General features: G+C 44.7%; 1 protein-coding gene across 5 annotated transcripts in view; it reads left to right on the forward strand.

The window, feature by feature from the left end:
• The window catches only part of IRF2 (interferon regulatory factor 2), a 44,372-nt gene extending 24,205 nt beyond the window's left edge, over positions 1-20,167 (forward strand). For 4 of the 5 annotated variants that reach the window (XM_087736784.1, XM_087736787.1, XM_087736788.1 and 1 more), the window contains 7 exons: positions 732-831; positions 1,440-1,616; positions 3,663-3,709; positions 7,704-7,815; positions 11,415-11,579; positions 16,886-16,932; positions 18,339-19,071. In XM_087736784.1, the coding sequence (XP_087592910.1) occupies positions 732-831; positions 1,440-1,616; positions 3,663-3,709; positions 7,704-7,815; positions 11,415-11,579; positions 16,886-16,932; positions 18,339-18,650 (960 nt within the window). In that variant the 3' untranslated portion in view covers positions 18,651-19,071. Of the gene's footprint in view, positions 1-731; positions 832-1,439; positions 1,617-3,662; positions 3,710-7,703; positions 7,816-11,414; positions 11,580-16,885; positions 16,933-18,338; positions 19,072-19,723 lie in introns of those variants that run through there. The other variant, XM_087736785.1, reaches the window with a different exon arrangement.
• Positions 20,168-20,417: the final 250 nt, after the last annotated feature.

The raw sequence follows: 20,417 nt of genomic DNA on the forward strand, positions 1-20,417 counted from the left end.
TGCTATCTTCCATGAGTTTTTCTGAGCCCTTTGGGAATCGGTTTATACTTCCACCACATAAGGCATGCCCTGGTTTAACTACATGTCATATGTTAAAAAAATAATTAGGAAAAAGTCTTCCTTTGAATTGCTTTAAATGCACTTCTCTTTGGCCTAAAGTTTCTAAACTAAAATATGTTCAACTATCTTCAATGCCACCCCTTCACATGGGTGTCTTGTATTTTGTATCCCCACTGGAGAGATGTCTACAGTCGATACATTCATATGTCCGTTTGCTTGGCATATAAATTTGAGAGATTCCTTTCCTTCACCATGCTAGTATTTTACTGGCTGAATTTAAATCCCTTGAATTTGGTGTGTTCCTATGGTTGTTTAGTTTGATATCTAATTTTTCTAATGATAAAAGTGTCTGTGCTGCCAAAACTAGCCTTCGTTTGAATGTTTAGAAATGTGTAGTGCTGCATGTTTTATCCATGTGTCAGCTTGAAAAGCTGCCAGGTTCATTGTCTGTGAAGGGGCTTCTGAGTATTTCATATACTTAGGGCTGTATTCTGCTTTCAGTCACGCCAGTGGATATTTTCCTATTGAGTTCAGTGACAGTGGCACGGGGTTAGAAGGCAGCAAAACACTTGCAGATGCTAGAAGTGTGCTTTTAAATAAGTGACTTAGAGTCATCAGAAGATCACTCAAGTCAATCAGTGTTGGCATTTCCTGTTTGTTTTCCATTCCAGGAGAAGAAGATTTTTCAGATTCCCTGGATGCATGCTGCAAGACATGGGTGGGATGTCGAAAAAGATGCTCCCTTGTTTAGAAACTGGGCAATTCACACAGGTATTGGAACTCTTTTTTCTGCAGGACAGATTTTCACGTTGTTTTCCCTTTTAAAGTTACGTTTTCCTTCTTTCTTGTCTTTACTCTTACTTAACACAGAGATTAAGTTTCTAGATTTGTGGGAGGCTAAGTGCTTTTTTCAAGGCCTGCAATACTCTGCAGCTTTATTGAAGCACAATAACTCATTTGCATTGAGGAACACAGTAAAACTTAATTGATTTAAATGTTAACAAGATTGGGTTCAAAATTGTTGGCAGTAGAGCACACTCAGCACTTTGTAGACTTGGTCCCTTAGGCTTTTTATGCCTTTCTGTGGATTTGAGCCAGACATAATAAAGGTAAATGCTGTGCAAGCTTTTCCACATTGTTGTGGAGTCACATCTGATCTGCAGTGCCCTGGGTCTTTCTTGAGCAGAAACTGTTCATCATGTATTCTAGAAATGTGCATGGGAATGAGATCACAACACTCCCTTGCAACCTCAGCTACTGTTTGAATGCTTGGTGTGGGAACCAAAGGCTGATACCTTGAAGTTAACCTACGCTGTTATTAATTCGCCTTAGGTTTTCAATTGCATGTTGTGTGTGCCTAACTTTCTTTTCTTGCTTAGGAAAATACCAGTCAGGAGTAGATAAACCTGATCCAAAGACATGGAAGGCAAACTTCCGTTGTGCTATGAACTCTCTGCCTGACATAGAAGAAGTGAAGGACAAAAGTATAAAGAAAGGAAACAATGCCTTCAGGGTGTACCGGATGCTGCCGTTATCTGAAAGACCTTCCAAAAAAGGTAGAGGGGAGAGCTTGTCAACATGAAAATGGTGTTGGGGGCATTATTATTATTTTGGGGCCTGCAAAATGTGCCAGTTCTACTTCTGCTCTGAAGCTGGACATTTTTATCCAGATGTTCCCCAGAACTTAGGAACAGCTGTATGACAAATGGGCTACATTCAGTTAAGAGAACAAGCCACTTGGAGAGAAGATCGACGAGATGTGATACCCCCAAGCTGGTGATGTGCGTAAATTGTGTTAGTTCTGGTAAAGCCGATGGAGTTGTGTTCAGATGCTAGTCCCAGGTCTCCTTCAGTGAAGGAAGATGATTAGGGGGATATTAGAGATCAGTGCATTTAACTCAGTAGGGCTAATTGAGAATATGGTGGCAGACGTTTTGGTATCTCTTTTCAAGCAAAGGTAAAAATAAACTGGCTCTCTGTTGAGCTGAGTGGGAGCAGTACACTCTCTGCTCAGAACATTAAGCTGTGGAACCACTTTTATTAGTTATGTAGCTACACTAGGCCATGAAAAACCAGCCCCCACAGCATGATAATGGTGAAATGGGAAACTATGTTTGAATCTGCAAATTTAGAGATTAGGTCTCCCACCTGCCAGGAGAGGACCTAACTACCAGGTCAATCTCATGAGTATTTGGTTTCTTACGGAGTAGAAACATTGGCTTCTTTATGGCTCATTGGCTTCCTTATGGCTTCGTTACTGGTTTATGGAGTGGAATGATGGCTTCCTTAGTCCTCTGGTGTCCTCTGGTGTCTAGGATTTTTGGATTATAAGATAACCTGCAAACCAAATGCATGGTGTTCCTCTAAAATCCAGTTCCGTTCACCTGTGGCTCAGTTTGCCGTTTTCTTGAGATGTGAAAGGCACATCTTCAGTTTGAAGTCAGTGTGATTGGAAATGATGAACTCTGGCATTTTGGGGGCGGAATCATACTATGAAAGGGAGATCAATCTGCAAAAGGTGGAACATTTGCTTTGAAACTGTTTCCAGTCTCTTGTCAATGGTGTATTTTGTATGTTCAGGCATATTTCCCTGAACCGTAACCTGTCCCATTGTGGTAGATTCCTCTCATAGCTGTAAGAACTAAAAAGTTCATTATGAAAGCTGAGATTCTGGAGATGGGGGCTGTAGCAGGAGAAGATTCTGCAGCAAGTCCAGTTACTATAAAACTCTGACATATTTTGGGCCCTGTATATATTCTCACATGCCCTTGCTACGTGGCATGTGGCTAAATTAATGTGTGAGTGAGAGCAAAAGAATTTGGCTGCAAACGTTCTTAATTCTCAGTGCTATCTTTTAGTAGAGATGGGAGAAATTCCTGGGACACGTCTGTGCAAACAGTGGGGTAGAGCTGAGCTTGCACCAGCACGTCTGAGCTTCCACATCAGGGTCTCGTCAGGTCAGAGCAGGGGCAGCAATGCTGGGGTCTGCGAAGGCACGCGACGTTCTGTGAGGGTCATATGTTGTGTGGTTTTCTGGATTCTCAAGACCAGTATGACTGCATAAACCACTTTTCCATGAATTATAATGTATATTCCGCCCCCCAGCTTGCAACTATTTACAAAAATATTTGTTGAAGCTTATTGTGATTTCTTTTCATGTTAAATCAATGAACAATCTCCCTTTTCCTGTTGCTACAGTGACAGTGTCATGTATGTGATAAGACATATATTTTGATTTTTTTCCCTTTAAGAGTATTTTTCTCCCCCTTCCTTCTTTTTTTAACAGGCCTTGTTGCTTAGTTTGTCACTCTTCCATATTTTTCACCTTGATTTTTTTGACTGCAATTGCTTTCCTCAGTCCCGTTGTAGTTCTTTCTTGTAGCCCTTTAAAAACAAAACACAAAGCCAGAGTGTTCAAGGTGAATTTTTGACTGCCCAGGCCTTAAGGGGGGTTTAAAATTAAGCAAAATGTGTTCTCCCTTTCCTAGGAGGTGCTGCCGTTTTGAGGCACGTTTTGGGGCTATTTGTTGGTGAATATAGAAAGTGTGAAGGATAACTCATGGTGCACAAGACTTTAAGAAATCTTCCTTCTGTTGTTGCAGGAAAAAAAACGAAGTCCGAGAAGGATGACAAATTCAAACAAATTAAGGTAAGAAGTGGCTGTTTAATAGTGTGAGAACTTGTGAAAACAATCTGTTGCAAATTTTTTTAATAGCCCCAATAGTATATTGTGGTAGATATTTGCATCTCTCTCATGCTTGTGGTTTGGTTAAGTAGCTACAGTTACATGGGATGTTTAGGTTTTTGTTTTTTTTTTAAAAACGTGAAGGCTGTTAGAGCTGTGACTGACGTCATCAGTTGACACAGCCCTTGTGTTACAATGCCTGGAGGTTGGAAAACTGGCAGCCTCAGCAATACATTAGCCATTTGTTTGTCTGTGTAAGTAGAAATACAGTAATTACGGAAGGAATGCTTCTGAACAATAGAGCTAGCTTTTGGAGCAATTAATTTCTGTGTGTAAGGCATTGGAAATTCATTTTTGTTTAGGGGAGGGGGAGAAGTTCTGTCAGAGCTGCACCTTCTGCTCATGTTTTGTCAGTTAGAAGACCTCAGTTGTAAAGCTCCTCAGTCACTGCCTGAGATTTCTGCTTGTTCAGAGCATGGACCCAGACTGATGTTAGCTTTCCCTACAAAGCATGGTGTTTCCTAGCTTTCGCACCTCTGCCGAGCGCCTCTACGAGGTGGTGAGTATTACACACCGGCAGGATTTGGTCCGCCTTTGCTTTTTTCAGAAAGCAAATCGCAAAGGTTTCAGACTTTCAGCCTTCAGTAAAGTTGGTGTTCTTTGGTTGCATGGAGCAGCTGTGTCTGCAGCAGAAGGGCAGCTTGGTCCCCTGCTGCTCGCTTGTGAAGGGATGTGCCACCCACGCCTGGACGCAGGTTCTGTACCCGCTGGCCAGGAGATTCGCTGGGACAGATGAACCTGGAGGCCTGGGAAAACTCCTCCATTGAAATCAGGTTTGGAAGGCAGACACTGTCCTGGTGGTTGTGACTCGTGGAGTTACACGTCAGAATACTGTGATTTTTAAATTGTCTTAAAGGAACCGCTTTTTAACCATCCTGTCTGGATGACGCAGCCACGTGTGCTTGTTATAGCTCTGGTGGTAGCCTGTGTTCAGAGGGAGCCAGTAAACTCCTTTGGTCAGAGCAGAGCGGCGTGTGATGCCTGCCAAAGCTGGCAGCAGCACTTCACCATTCCCTTTCTTCATAATCTTTCTTTCAGTCAAAATATTAAATGCCTAAAAAGCTACAGAGGTGCTTGAACAATCTTGTTCTCTCTATTATGATTAATCTGGCAAATAGTCGTTGCTGAGGGAATCCGAGTGATGCCTGGGAGATTAGTACACATGGCGTTAGGCCTGGGAGTAGGTGCCAGTGGGGCAATGCTCGCAGCTTTTGGGAGCGCTTTCCTCCAGCTCGCTTGCCCTGAGCTGCACAGAAGCCTTAGGCCAGGTGATGCAGGAGCAGTGAGCTGAGCGGGTCGTGCCTCCAGCACATGCACCTACCAGCGATACCTGCTACGAGCTTATGGCTCACCAGCCACCAACTATGGTATGGCCGCTTAGCTCTCGTAGGCTTTGAGCTGGGGCCTGGTAGTATTCCTGTCTGTTCCCTTTTATTCGGACAAATGCATACATCAGCTGGCCTCCAGATATGCCTGGATTTTAAAATAGATGCTCCTTCCATGCTCAGCTACTGTTTGACTATTGAATGTTGAAGGCTATAATAGTGGAGAAAGGTGGTGGATGAATTAATGCAAATGCACATTTATGAGCTTTGAAAGCTGCTTATAATTGATTTGCTTGGTGATGTGAATTCCTGAGATCCGAGTTGCACGTTTTGCATCGAACACCTTGCAGTTAGCCTGAAAACCTCTCTTTAGTGGAGGTGGGTGGGAGGCTGCTCCACTGTCTGCCTGGTGACCGCAATGGAGTAATATCAGCAGAGGGAGAAGCTGCGGATCCGAGTGCAGATCTGCGAAGGGACTTCAGCATATCAAGAGTCTCACACTGAGCTCCCCGCTGTTGCCACTGTCAGATTCTGTGGGCACCTACAGCAGCCTCTGGTGGGGGTGAGGAGCCCTGCCAGGCCTTGCTGAGCTTGAGCAGGGTGCTCAGGGCACTTCCCTGCTTGTCCTCGTGGATGTAAGAGACTTCGGCCTTACCAAATCCCTGCTCCGTGTTAGGCAAAGGGGCCTGCGAGCAGGTCTCCCACCTCACAGATAGATCTCTGACCACTGGGCTTTGGGGCAAATGGGGTATCTCCATTAAAATGTGTATTCTCAGCAATGGGAGGAGAGCATAAGTGTCTGAGTAGCCTAGATAAAAATAGGGTCTTTCCTTTGAAACAAAATTAAGGGCTGAACTGCCTGCCTGAGGCTTAATTTCTGCCTTATCCTAGACTATGCCTGTCCTTTCGACTATGCATGCTGCTCCCTGTTGAGACATTTTTCAAAATCTAAGTGACACCTTTCCCCATGCATTTAGCTTAGGCTTCCAGCAGGCATCTGGACACTGAAAATTTAGGTGATTTAACAGCAACTGTGCCAGTGTCCAAGTGTCCAAGTCCTTTCATCGATCCAGCACCATCACCCGAGTTGCAGGATGCATATTTGTTTCTGCAGCTCGAAAGGGGCTATAAGTACATTTCGCTGTAAGCAGGCCTCAGTAAATCTGAGCAAGGTGCTGCGTGCGCAGCATTCCCATGGGGGCTGCTGGGTTTGCTGGGGCATTGCACACCACCAGAGGCTCAGGGCTCCAGTGTGCAACCCTAACCTCTCTCTGCAGTCAGTGATCCTCAGTGGATCAATAGCAGCTAATTTTATCTGTTCCGGCTCTCCAATTCTTTGACCTGCGGGTTGACACAACCGGCGCAGCTCATCAAAGACCTAGTTGCCATTAGCACTAACTTTGCACTCTTCTGATGTGCAGAGGGGCCTTGGGACAGGGTACGTGTTTGCCTTGCTTAATGGCTGGGAAGCTGCAGACTTGTGTCGAAGTGACAGCTCTTTCTGAGTGGATCACAATCACAGCGTGTGGCATCCAGGAAAGGCCTGTCACGCTGTCCCCGGTTTTTCGTCCCCGTGATAACAGTTCATACGGTTAGTACTGTGAAGGGCTGGCACCACAAGTCTTGAGGCTCACCTTTGCCCTGCCCTAGCTGAAATGCTTTCGAGCAGTGAAAATGGGTATGGCGTGGCATCAGATCCAGTTGGCAGCTCTGCACCTCTCTGCAGGTGTCTCTGGGTCAGCAGTGAGGCAGAACTTCCCTCGCAGGGCTGGCGCTGCCAGACCAGAGTAAGAGCAGAAGACTTGAGACTCAGTAACCGATAACCCGGTAAGGGAGCTAATACTGGGGAGGAGGTTGGACCTGTGGATAATCCTTTAAACGTGTTTATAGCTTTTTAAAGAAATCCTGAGTTAATGGAATTAGACTTTTTGGTGTCTATTCTGAAGGGAGTATTTTAGGTTCCCACTCGAGTGTACCAGACCTAGAGAGATGCATCTTATGGAAAGCTCAGTCTATGTAGAACAGGTGGTGTTTTCCCAACATTATTGCCCTGTGGTAATGTTTACGATGTGATCTAAGAGGCTGTATTTAGTGTAAACACTTTGGTTTGCTTGCAGGCTTGCTGCAGAGAAAAATTAAGGCTAGAATTTAGTAATTGCTGTACAGAAACTAAGGCTTCCTTTCAGAGAGCGCTAAGAGATACAGCATGTTTGGAAGGCAATGAGGATGAATATTAAATAGAGTACTGTTTTAAAGCAATGTTTCTTCCTTGTTTGTTCCAAATGTTAATCTCTTGTATTAAATAGCACACTAATTTCTTGCTCTCTGAAGGCTCACTCTAAATCTGAAAATTAAAAATAGCTTTCGTTTCAACGGAGAAGATTTGGAAATGGAGTAGACTCAGGCTTCTTCTCAGAGAACCAAAATATTCGTTCTAAGACCGTGTCTAGCAGAGAGCAGGGGGTATATGGCAGGCAGAAGCAATACGAGTTATTACCGTCTCAGAACAAAGAGGTGAACTGAGGCTCCTAAAATAAATCAAACCTGACCCAACTGTACTGTTTTCATTCTAGCAAGAGCCAGTTGAATCATCTTTTGGGATTAATGGGCTAAATGATGTCACTTCTGACTATTTCCTGTCCTCCAGTATAAAAAATGAAGTGGACAGTACAGTGAACTTCGTAGGTAAGTACTCCTATGCTTTTCTTATATGCTAAGCATACAGGTGACCTCAAAAACTTTTTTGACTCTGCCAGCTCAGCTTTCCGTCAAGATTTTGCACTTTGGAGAACACCACGGTTACAGTCAGGTCAACACATTTTTCACTAGCCCAAGCCACGCGAGGTCCTGGTTGCAGGTCAGCCCCACTACCTTGCAGAGACAGCAAGCAGCACTGTGGCAGCGTGGTGGTTCCCCTGAGAGCAAAGCACTTAACAGATACGTTCAGATGGCTTTTCCTGACATGAACTTACTCCACAGGGTAGTCCTCAGCTATGAGGAGACTGTAACCAGTGTCATGTGGGAGTTAAACTGCAGTTGGATGGTGGTTTCCCATTGCTCAAATCAGAGGTTTGTGTAGGGTACCGTTTTATTTGGGAGTTTAAACCTGCAGACGAAATGGAGGAACTTGGTTCTTTTTACTGGCACCTCAGTAGCAGAGTTAGTTCTTAACGTCACTGAACTAGCAACAAGGATCAGCGAAGACTGCATTTAGAAACTGGTACATTAAGAATTAGCTGTCATCTCAGCATGTGAATAATTGGTTCTCAGTAGAATAATTGGGCTGGTTTTTGACAGCTCATTTTTGGCTGAGGTTGTCACTGCAGCGAGGGCTCCTAGAAATGTGACCATTTTCTCTAGAACTCCACTTTTATGTATGTCGGAAAAGTGCTTGAAAGATACATTAGTCTTCTGTTTGGAGAGATGGCAGAAATTATGTGCGGTGACTATTTTTGATGCCCATGCCTTAGGTCACAGGGCTTTTGCATAGTCATTCCCCTCAAGTACTTCTGTGGCTGAGGAGTTTGTGAATGGTTTTCCTCTCTTTATGGCAGTTCATTTAATCAGCTGTTGCTTTGTAAGAGTGTTAGAACATGATTGTTGCTCCTACTATTAGAGAGGGTTTTATAACTTGAAGGAATAGCACTGTAGTGCTATTAGTGCTTTCCTGTTTACTGACTGACTCATAAACAAATCTGAAACACTCCAAGGCCAATACGCAGTCCCAGGGAAGAAGCTTCATACACTTCTGCTTTATTTTACAGTCTTAAAGTCAAACAGAGATCAATTAACAGCAGTCTGCAGAACGTACCTGATGTTCCCCAAAATCCACTAACATCAGAGAGAGTAATTTTGCTGCAGACATCTCAGTTTTCTACAGTACAGGGTATCCTGAACTCCTGTTTGATTTTATGATGAGGTGAATGCATGTTGCACCTTAGAAGGTCTCGGTAATTTACAGGACAGGACCCACAGTGGCAACATCAGCATCTAAGAATGGTTAAAGGTCTGTTCGTGGAAACCAAGCAAGAGGTTCAGAGGAAGAGAACTGAATTTGCACCTTAAGGCCTTTCATTTTTCTGTGGACTCACAGAATCCCATTTTCAGGGGTAGGACAGCAAGGCTCGGGTGGGTAACTCTCATCCAGTGTTGTTTAATTAATGGCTTGTGAAATGTGCTGCTTATCCAGACTGGAGAGAGAAGTCCATATTTAGGACTGCAAGCAGGATTTTAATGTAAGCAAGGGGAAAAGGGTAAAATAGATCTGTTTTGCAGAAAGGAGGGAAGTCAGCTGGAGGTGAGGAAAGACAAACAGCAGCTGCGGTGTTTCTGACATACGTGCAGCTCACGGGAAAGTGGTGGCATATTGCCCAAGTGAGCAGTAATTTTTGCTGTGCAAGTTATCTCTCAGGGTGGGTAAGAATTCATCAGGTACTGAGGAGAAAGATAAAACTGTGCAGATGGCCTGCTAGTACCCTGACGGAGTTGCACAATATTGGTTTCTCCCAGATAAAAATTAACTCTGTGTATGTGTGCTCTTGCCCCCCACACCCCACTCAATAAAAAGCAGGTTGTTTCAGAACCAGGGAAGGTGGAAATACAGGGAAAACAAAATATCTGGAACAAAATCATAGTAATTGTAGTGATTCAACTTCTAAAAAACCACTATCCACTATTTATGTAATTTTCTTCACGCTGGAATTGTCTCATAAAATACGCATTCAGCTTTGGGGGACTTTCAGGTGGCTAGCTGGCACTTCACAAAGCAAAATGATATGCAGCTTTTCTCTGGGAGAAAAACCTGTCACTTTTCTTTTTCAAAAAGTCATGTTCTGGCCTTGTCTAAAGATAGAAGGCAGGAATGGATTGTGTGTGTATACATGTGCATTCATGTATATTTATCTTAGTTCATCCAGGAATAGATGCTATCTTTTGCCTTTTTTAAAATTAATAATTGGAGTACTTAGATCACTTAACAGAAGAATTTCAAGATCTGCTGTGTTTCATTGCCTACATTTTTTCCCATCACGGGTCTTGAAAAAAACGTACTTTCTGAATTTCTAACAACACAGCACCGTGTTTGTACAGAATTTGTCTGTATGAAGATTGTTCCTTTGGAAGCTTTATGTTCCAGTGAAAGAATATCTATAGTCCTTCCCTTTCTCTTGGACAACTGTGGATTCAGGATAGCCATCCTCTGATACAGCTCCATCCCCGTGTGCTCTTCAAATCTAGCTAGTGGCTCTCACCTCCGTGCTGGATTAATGCAGTTGTCGTGTGTTTCTACTGCTGGGATCGATAGGGGAGTTTTGCAAGACAGAGGGAATTGTCTCAAGCAGCTCCAGAGAAATGAGATTCTGGCTTTCACCATCGTTTTGCTTTGCTCGGTAACTTCTCGGTACCTCGGTTTATTCCCGTTTCATAAGGGTGTTGTGTAGCATGATTAATGTCTGCAAAGCATTTCAGGACACTTGCAAAGCATCCATTGTGCCTTCACTTTGTAGAAAGAAAAAAAGTTCCTTTCGTATTAAATATCATGAGTCTGGGGGAATAGGAAAACCCTCTGTTAATAACTAACCAGGCTGTAGCTTTCAGTCACAGACCATGGGGATTACAGACTACAGATACAACTGTGCTTTTTTACATACCATCACTGGCATTGCAAGAATCAGTGAGAATAAGCATCTAATTGGAGGAGAAATTTTTCACGAATTCATGTCATGTGTAAGTCAGAGTCCCACCATGTTTTACATGACCACATGGCCAGTTTTTTGCATGCCAGTTCTGGTCTTCTGGTGCATAATTTACATGAGAGCATCCAGAGGACATGGGATGTTGGCAGCTTGCTGGGTGAGGATGCTTTCCCAGATTAGGAGAGATTGCTGTGGTCCGTATGTCCTGGTGAGACCATGTTTCTGGGTGGAGGAGGAGCATGGCTGTGGTCTTCCCTGGGAAAGCCTCTGAACAGCTGGTATGTCAAGGAGGGCTCAAGGACGTTGTGTGTGAGAGCCAGGGGAGAGTTGGGCATTTTCAGTCATCACAAGAGGTGAAAACAATGTCTCTGAAGGTGATGGAAACTAAATAAATCACACAGAAATGATTTAGATTTAGTGATTTAGTGACCTCTAGAAGTCCCACTGAAAGCAGGTGGTGGGCATGGAAGACAGTGCTGAGACAGTATTGAAGACTCACTCAAATACCAAGCAGGCTCCAAGGACAGGCTCTTAGAGATCCAGCGGGGTTGAGGTGTTATGAGTAATCAATTTTTTATTTCTAACCTCAAGTTGTAGGACAGCCGCACCTTGATGGCAACAGTGAGGAGCAGGTGATAGTTGCCAATCCTCCTGATGTTTGCCAGGTAGTAGAAGTGACAACAGAAAGCGACGAACAGCCCCTCAGCATGAGCCAGCTGTACCCCCTACAGATCTCCCCTGTCTCGTCCTATGCAGGTAAGCATCCTGGCATTTCTTTACACTGCTTTTTTGGAAATGTTTGGAAGATACCGGGGGAAAGGGGGATCTTCCAGGCTGGCTGGCAAAGATCCAGAAATGTCTGCTTGGCTGTCTTCTGCATTTTTAATGAAACTCAAAAACTCACAGTCCTCTACTCATTTCACCTTGGGAAACAACTCGGCAGATCTGAGGTTGGAAATGTAAGCTGCAGATTTTAGCCTGTGACTAATGGAAAAAGAACCTTTTTAGATGTAATGCAGAGAGGTCTTTTCATCTTTTATTAGACGAGCATTTTCAGTGGTACAAATGATGTGCTGCAAATATAGTGTGTCCCCCTTGCCCCCTGACTTACTAAAGATTAAAGGTCTCTTCTGCTGTATGTTTCCTCAGTGCCTAGCACACTGGGGACATAGTGCTAAGGGCTGCACTAATGGTATATAATGCAGACGTGGAGCTGAGGGCCCTGGGGGAGTGGATCTGTCTTGTTACAAATAGTCTGCAGACTAGAACAGCCGTGTAGTGACTGATAACAAGTGGTCCTGCAAGCAGCAGAGCTGTGGACATCTGGCTTCCAACGTCTGCCTCCCATCTGCATTCTCTGATATCTAAAAAGGGGTGAGATAACAAGCTTTTCCCTGAGTCAGAGTGCTAATGGTTTCTCTTTTTTGTCTGGCCCCTTATTTTCATAAAACTGGTAGGAAGTTAAGAATCTTTGACACTCGTTTATCCCTTATCCAAGTCTGAGAGTGTGTTCAGAAGTTGTTAGGGGAGAACAGACACAAATGCACACATGGGCACGCTATATAGAGTCCCTGCAATCATATAAGCCTTATTTCCGTAGGAAAGAGGGCAAAGCCACATTTGAAAGTAGAAAAAGTTTCAGATCTAACCTGTCCTTCCTTTTTTAACATGTTGCTAACTTGCAAGCCTCGGGAGACTGAGTAGAAACACAAATGTCATCTTTTTAGGCAAACTTAAGTGTTAATTGTTCCCCATGCAATTTATTACTTTACACATGGTTTTGCCTTTGACTCATTAGGCTGAAATTACTTCCAGACACATTTTTATAAAATATGTATTCAGCAATTTTTATCTTTGGGTCTGGGTGAATAGTATGATGTTCTTTTGAATAGCCTCCAATGTTACTCACACATGTTGATAAACGGTTATATTTCCCAATGTGTTTAGTCTGTAATGGCCAAAGCATGTAGAGGACATTGCAAAGCATAAGGTAGGGGGATCAGAGTGCTTTAACTTATTAGCAGTTGGGAGACAGGGCCTTTGAAACATTTGTCCTCTTTCCATATGCTTCTTGCAAAACTTTTCCCATCCATGTGAACACAACCATGATGCTTTCTTTTAACCTCAGCTACAGGATCTGAGTTCTTGGAATGCAAACAAAAGTCACTGTCTTGGTCTGGAAGTCATGGTGGTTGCTTGGGCTGGGACGATAGAGATGGGTGGTCTGATGACAGGAGAACCACCCTGACATGAGCAAGTCATGAGCTACCTCCCCTAAAGTCAATGCAACAAGCCTGCATAAGGAAAATGAGGCATGACTGAAGTACTTCTGCTATCTCCTGATGTTGTCTTGGTATCCTGGTGGCCTTTAGCTGTCTTAACTTATACCAGGACCTGCTAGCCCATAACTTGGATAACACAGAGATGATTTAATGCCACTGACATGCTTTTGAATACATCTCAAGGCAGCTCTTGATCCTGGTTACTCTAGCTAGAGGCCAATAAAAAGTGGAGTACTGCAAGGGTCTGTCCTGGGACAAGTTCTATTTAATATATCAATGAGCAGAAGAGGTGTTGGAATGCACGCTTGCAAAGTTTACAGGTGACACCAAATAGGGGACACCAGTCGATATACTTGAGGGCAGGGCCACCATCCAGAGAGACCTGGAGAGACTGCAGGAATGGGCCAGCAGAAACCTTGCGAAATTCAGGAAGGACAGATGCCAAGTCCTGTGCCTGGGAAGGAAGAGCCCTTTGCAGCGATAGAGGCTGGGGCTGATGGGATGGGGAGCAACTCTGCAGAAAGGCAGGTGGGCAGGGAGCTGAACGTGAGACAGCAGAGCACCCTGGCCACAGAGAAGGCCACCAGCTTTCAGGAGCATGGCCAGTAGATCTAGCGAGTGTTTATCCCCCTCTACTCAGCACTAGTTACACTACTTCTGGAGTATTTGGGCCAGTCTTGATCCAAGAAAGACACAAACAAACGGGAGCAAGAGCTGAGAAGGGCTACCAGGATGATCAAGGGCTGGAGCACTCACTCTGTGAGGAGATACTGAGGGACTGGGTCTTATTCAGCCTGGAGAAGAGGTGGTTTTGAGGACCTCATAGCAGCCTGCCCCTACCTGCAGGGATGTTATGGAGAAGGCAGAGCCAGGCTCTTCACAGCGGTGCATGGTGGGAGGATGAGAAACAGTAGGCATAAATTGAAACAAGAGAACTTGGTCCAGCTGGATATAAGAAAAAATGTCACCTTTTTCACCACAAGGACAGTCAGGCAGTGGAACAGGATACCCAGAAAGGTTGTGCTGCCTCCATCCTCAGAGGTTTTCAAGACCTGACTGGATAAGGCCCCGAGCAGCCTGATCCAGTCCTGTAGCTGGCCCTGCTTTGAGTAAGAGGTTGGACTGTAGACGTCCTGAGGTGCCTTCCAGCCCAAATTATTCTGTGAACCTCTTTTTTTTAAAGCATGCATTTGCCCTTGAGGCAGGAGTGAGGACAGGGTTCTGTGGTTTGCTAGAACTCTGAAACTTTTAGACACTCTTGTGAATATTTTTGGCTTTGTCTTGCTCCACACAAATGCGTACAGCAGAACCATAGGAGCCCTGGCCCTGTGCTCATGGGTTTGCTGTGTAGAGCTGCCTGCTCTGTCAGGTGCTACCGCTGAATGGCAGGAAAGAGTATAACCATAACAGCTGTGCAGGAACAGTTAACTTAGCTCTTCTGAAACGACAACAACAAAAAAAAGTAGCCTGAGGTATCAGCTGTCCTACATAAATCTGTTTTATTTCAAAAACACCTCTAGTTCCTTTCTGAAGTTACTCAGGCAAATGATATGAGTGGCCCTTGTGAGTTTTCTCATATTTCCACTGACGTCTATGAAATCCATTTCTTTTAGTACCAAGGCTGTTGTCAACCTCCTCTTGTATTTGACACTGATTCAAATAACCTCTTGATTGAAATAACCCGAGTGGCTAGCTTCCGTGGCTTTGCTAACTATAGTGCTATCTCTTGCTCAGCATTTTGTTATGTATAAACACCAAGAATGGATTCCTTTTCAGCTGCATCACTCTTTCTTTGTTGCCACATGTTTCTTCATGTCAAGGAATATCTGCTTCTTGTCTCTGTGTGGATTCCTCCTATTGATTCTATCTCCAGGGCCATTTCTCCTTTGCACAGATTAATTTCTGCCTCTCCTCCCCCTGGTATGGCTTAATTAGCCAGCTTAATCACATTGGCGCATCTCTCTTTACCTGGGCCAGTGAATGAGAAGCCCTGCAGAGTGTTAACTTCACAGGGCTTCCCAGTTAGATTTAACCTTTCAGGCTGCTCCTCTGCTTACTGCATGCTGCAGCGGAGACTCTGGAGTAGGGGAGGTGCTGGCGTTGGAAGTAGTAGTCTGGAGTAGCTGAGCTGCCTGCTTCCTTGCTTCAGAAGGACTTTGGGTGCACTGGGACAAGGCACAGTCCGTGCACCCTTAGCACTCATGTTATGTCCAGTGCAGAGCACGAGGTTGCTCTCTGGGAAGGCAGGATTGTGGTTTATGGTCACAGGGGTGCAGGGGCTGTCCAAAGCAGTCTGCATGGGCTAAAATGTGTAACACAGAGCGGAGAGTGGAAACTGGGACTTGAGAGCTCCCTTGCCTGCTACAGTTACTCATCATGTTGTTCCTTCAGCTTTGTAATTTCTGGGCTCCTGCTGGCTAAGGGAGTGGATGAACCCTATCTGCTCAGCCCTGGTGGGGGCATTGGAGAAAGACCTCTTCCTCTCGGTACCCTGATAGATCATAGAAACATAGAATCATTTAGGTTGGAAAAGACCTTTAAGAAGTCCAACTGTTAACCTATCACTGCCAAGTCCACCACTAAACCACGTCCCTAAGCACCACATCTACCCGTCTTTTAAATACCTCCAGGAGACTCCACTACTTCCCTGGGCAGCCTGTTCCAATGCCTGACTACCCTTTTGGTGAAGAAATTTTTCCTAATATCCAATCTAAATCTCTCCTGGCACAACTTGAGGCCATTTCCTCTTGTCCTATTGCTTATTACCTGGGAGAAGAGACCGACCCCCACCTTGCTACAACCTCCTTTCAGGCAGTTGTAGAGAGCAATAAGGTCTCCCCTGAGCCTCCTAGATGCCTAGTGTTATCCTCCCAGGAAACAGGAAGGCACAGACCGGTCCTGAAAAGAGGGGTTTGTGCCCCATCTCAGATGTATCTGAGGCACAGCACTCTCAACCAGCCCATGGACCAGGAGCCTGGCTCTCAGACTCTGGGAGACCTGCATTCAGACACACTTGCTTGAAAATACAGTCAGAATTCCTGGATTTCAGGCTCTTCCACAAGGGAGGGATGCAGCTGCGCCCCTGTGTTTACACTCTGGTTGAAGTGATGAGGGTGAGGGAGGCTGTGTGTGGCAGGAGGAGGTGATGGGGCTGGAGACAGTAGTATTTCTATGGGCTTGAGTGGTGGGTGAAGCGTTGAGAAATAGGCCAGGGCGGGCTGGGCATGGGTGGCAAAAGCGAAATGAGAGCAAAGTATAACAACAGTAATAAAGCGCCAGAAGTGACAACAAGCCCTTGAGGCGGCAGGCTGAGATAACAGTTCATGAAACAAAAACACACTTATCTTCACTGGGGTGGAGTTGTTGCTGGTTTTGCAGGGCGATAAAAATAAGGATTTGGACAGAACTTTGCTCTTTGCCAGGCCTGGAGCTGCCAAGAGAGGGCGAAGGGATATCCCCTGCTTGCGGGAGGCTCTTCCGTCTGCCCAGAAAGGACAAATCTACTTCTTCCCTCTCTGCTGCTGTCTTTTCCAGGGTTTAGCCATGTTAACTGTGATACCCATGTGAATTTACCTCAGTTGTTCAGTGCAGCTGTGCTGCCTAGAGCTTGGATTGCTAGTGCTGCAGCAGGGTGTCCATGCTTCTCCCTTGTTTTCTGGTTGTTTGGCTTGACTCTGTTTGCTTTCACTTGTTGGAAGTGGATCAGGCCTCTTGAGCTGGATTTTGCTACTGTAGACAGAATAGCGTGAGTTTCATTTTTGTTTTTGTTTTGTTTGACAGAAAGTGAAACAACCGACAGTGTTCCAAGTGATGAAGAAAATGCAGAGGTAGGTTTTCTGGATTTTTAGCACTTTGGAGCAAGGTCTCAAGAACAATGTCCTGAGGTATTCTTCCCCCTTTTCCCTTTGCAACTGTCTACCAGTGGAGTATTCATTTTAATAATAGCTGGGGGAGAAAAACAAACCAGGAAGATTCAAAGGAAGCAGACATTTGGATGATTGTCTGGCAGAATGGATAACTCTGCAAGTTCTTTCCTCCTCATCTGTCCAAACTACAATGAGATTAATTTGCATGATAAGATGTTCTGGAGAGCCATCAATAGTGCCAGCTAGTTTGTTAATGTGATGAATTGACATTGCTGGGTAGTGAGTATTTTATCTTGGTTGAAAGCATGCTCACTTTGTTTTCCTTAAATGGCACCTGAACTCATACAATTGGAGGAAATGTTTACACGTATGATAGAAATGCAGCTTGAATGTTTGAGGTATGTGAAGCAAAAAGCTTTCCTGAGCAATCAGTTGGGTATTGCTGGGTGAAAGGAATCCGTGGAGAAAATACCCACCCCGTGAACGTTTCCTGAGCTGCACCTATGCAAAACCAGCACTTGTCTTTTCTTTTGGGGGTGCAATTGAGTGACCAGACCTACTGATCTCCATGAGTACTTAGAGGCCAGGGGCAGCTCACTGAGGGAACTTAGATGCCCTGTGCTCCAGCTGCATTTTTGCAGAAGGCCTCTTGCAAATCTTTCTACTGCTGTGCGCTCCAGAAAGCCCTCTGAATCCTCCTTCTTGGAGAACTGCAGGTTGTGCAGCTGTATAACAGCACAGCTAACCCTCTTGGTTTAGTGTCTCGTGCCTTGGTTAGGGTAGAGCCCCTATGTAGACTGCCAGTAATGACTCCCCAAACCTCCTTTGACAGAACGTGCCATTGTGGCATGTGTGATGAGGGAAGGACTGGATGCTCATCTTTCCTTGGCGAACCTCCTACCAGTGATGGGGGATACACCAGCAAGTGACAATGGTTTTCCCAGCAGCCTCACCTGTGTTGACAGTTTGGGCGGTGCTGTTTGAGAGGTGTTGAGTCTCTGTGCCTGCTTGTTGCCAGGAGGATGCTCTCTGTTGGTAACAGAGAAGACACTTCCATTTCAAGCTCTGAGTGTTTGATCCTCTGTGTCCATTTTTGTCTCCAGCATACTGGGAATAAGGCCTTTTGTTTCCATCAGAAGAGTGGGCAGAGCCTTTTGAGTGCTGGAGAGCCACCAAGGTTTAGACACATAACTTCAGAAAGGGAGAAGTGGCTGAGAGCAAAGACATTCAAAGCCAGCAGCTAGAGGCTCAGGCTTTTAGAGATGGAGTAACTCCTGTGCAGTTTGTGGACGTTTCTGTCTTCATCTTATTACTGGGAGCACTTTGCAAAGTTGCATTCGCTCATATAGTCTTTCCTCCTTTTTTAGGGACGACTTCATTGGCAGAAGAAAAACATTGAAGGCAAACAGTATCTCAGCAATCTGGGAATGAGGAACACTTCTCATATGCTTCCCAGCATGGCAACTTTTGTAGCCAACAAGCCTGACCTCCAAGTCACCATCAAAGAAGAAAGCTGCCCACTGCCTTACAACAGCTCCTGGCCCCCTTTCCCAGACATCCCTCTGCCACAAGTAGTGTCCACAGCCTCCACGAGCAGCAGCCGGCCAGACCGCGAGACACGGGCCAGCGTCATCAAGAAAACGTCAGACATCACCCAGTCGAGAGTCAAGAGCTGCTAAGCCTTTGACGGTGTGGTTTTTTAGCTTTGTTTTGTTTGGTTTTGTATTTTACGTTTCTCTAGGAGAGGTTCATCCCTTGACGCACACAAGACAAATCTAAGGTGAAGCCTTGGCAATATAAAACATTGCTGTGTCCGACTCCAGTGCCGGAGTGTTTTTAACTCAGGACTCCAGCTGTCAGTATGTACACCTGAACCCAGGCGGACTTCCAAGGTTGCTACATAGGAAAAAAACCCAAGAACTTAGGCCCACTTGCAGGTTCCAGTGTTTCATAAGAGGACCAACTGACCACAAGGGAAGTGGTGCTGCTGCGCTTCTTGCTGTCAAGGCTGTGATGGAACTGAAAGCCTCAGAATGGAAGAGAAAATGTGAACTAGCTGGAATATTTTTAAATAAAGAAAAATCTATTGTGAATATTGTACATAGTGCAGTACTAGCAACGTTGCAGTCTGCTTCTGCACCTTATTAAGAAAGCACTTATGAAAGGCCTTTTATTACCTTGCTCTACTTAATGGCACATTGAAGGTCCCTCCCCACCTGTATTCTTTTCCAAGGCTATTCTTGCTAAAGTGTCTTTAAAGAATAGAGGAAAGGAAAGGAAGTTAAAACTTCCCATGTGGATTTCATACGATTTAAGACTGCTTTTCTCATGTTTGTTTCTAATCTGCTATGCTTGAATGCCGCGTGGTACAATAGGAAAAAAAAGAAACCTATTACAGAGATATTATGCAAATTCCCAGATTTAAAAAAAGAAGAGGAAAAATACTCTAATTCTAACCAGAGCAAGCTTTTTTATTTTTTATACAGGGGAATATTTTATTCAAAGTAAAATTCTAAAGTGAATATAATTTTTTTTAATCTTTTCTACAGCAAATTTATAATTTTAAGATTCAGTCCTTGGTTATCAGCAGTTATTACATCCTTGTGGCACATTTTTTTTTAATTTTGTAAAGGTGAAATAGCTTTTATGAGCTCATGTAGCAATCAGATTATCCTGTGGATTGATAATAAATATGCTATATAGTTAAATTTTTAATAATCCTCTTGTTTGTCTCTCTTTTTTAATCTTTCAGAAGCCCCAGATGGCATGGGTTTGATAGGTGAATGTGACCTCTCGGAGTGAGCAATTAGCGTGAGCCGCCTTTACAACTTCTGGAGTACCCATCTAACGGGATGGGAAGTACTGTGCTTGAGACAGCTCAAGGTGGAAAGAGGAACTAGAGCTTAGAGGTGGCGTACTCAAGTTTGGCCTCAAGTGCAGAGGTTGGGAGTTGGGGCACCACTTCTGCTGTTATTCTGTGGTTGGGCTTTGAACAAGTCACCTCATGGAAGGGACCTCGTGAAAGTCCAACCCCCCGCCCAACGCAGGCTCAGCTGTGCTCGCCCCGTTCCTGGTAGATCTCTGTTTAGCTTGCTTGCAGTTTCCTTGTCCAGAAAAATCTCTTCTTGCAGAGTTTCAAGCAGTAACTCCTTATTAGTGGAATGAATCGAAAGTCAAATAAACGTTGCCCAAGGCTTTCAACATCTACCACATGATGGCAAGTTCTGATTCCTCTGGGTCTTTGAGGGAAGCTGCTGAGTATCTGATTAAGGGTGCGCAGTGGCTTACAGGGTTGCGTAGTGGTGGTGGACGATGTGCCATGCCATTGCCTCTGTGAAGTGCTGTATGCTTTGGGCTGGCACTGGCACGGGCAGAAGTTGAGAGCACTTACCCTCTTGCAGTTTTTCAAGCTGTTGGAAGTTGAACAGATTGATTCAGGTCTGTAA

Source organism: Nipponia nippon, unplaced genomic scaffold (assembly GCF_047370975.1).
Source record: "Nipponia nippon isolate SJK-2023a ecotype South Korea unplaced genomic scaffold, ASM4737097v1 scaffold_6, whole genome shotgun sequence".
Lineage (NCBI taxonomy): Eukaryota > Metazoa > Chordata > Aves > Pelecaniformes > Threskiornithidae > Nipponia > Nipponia nippon.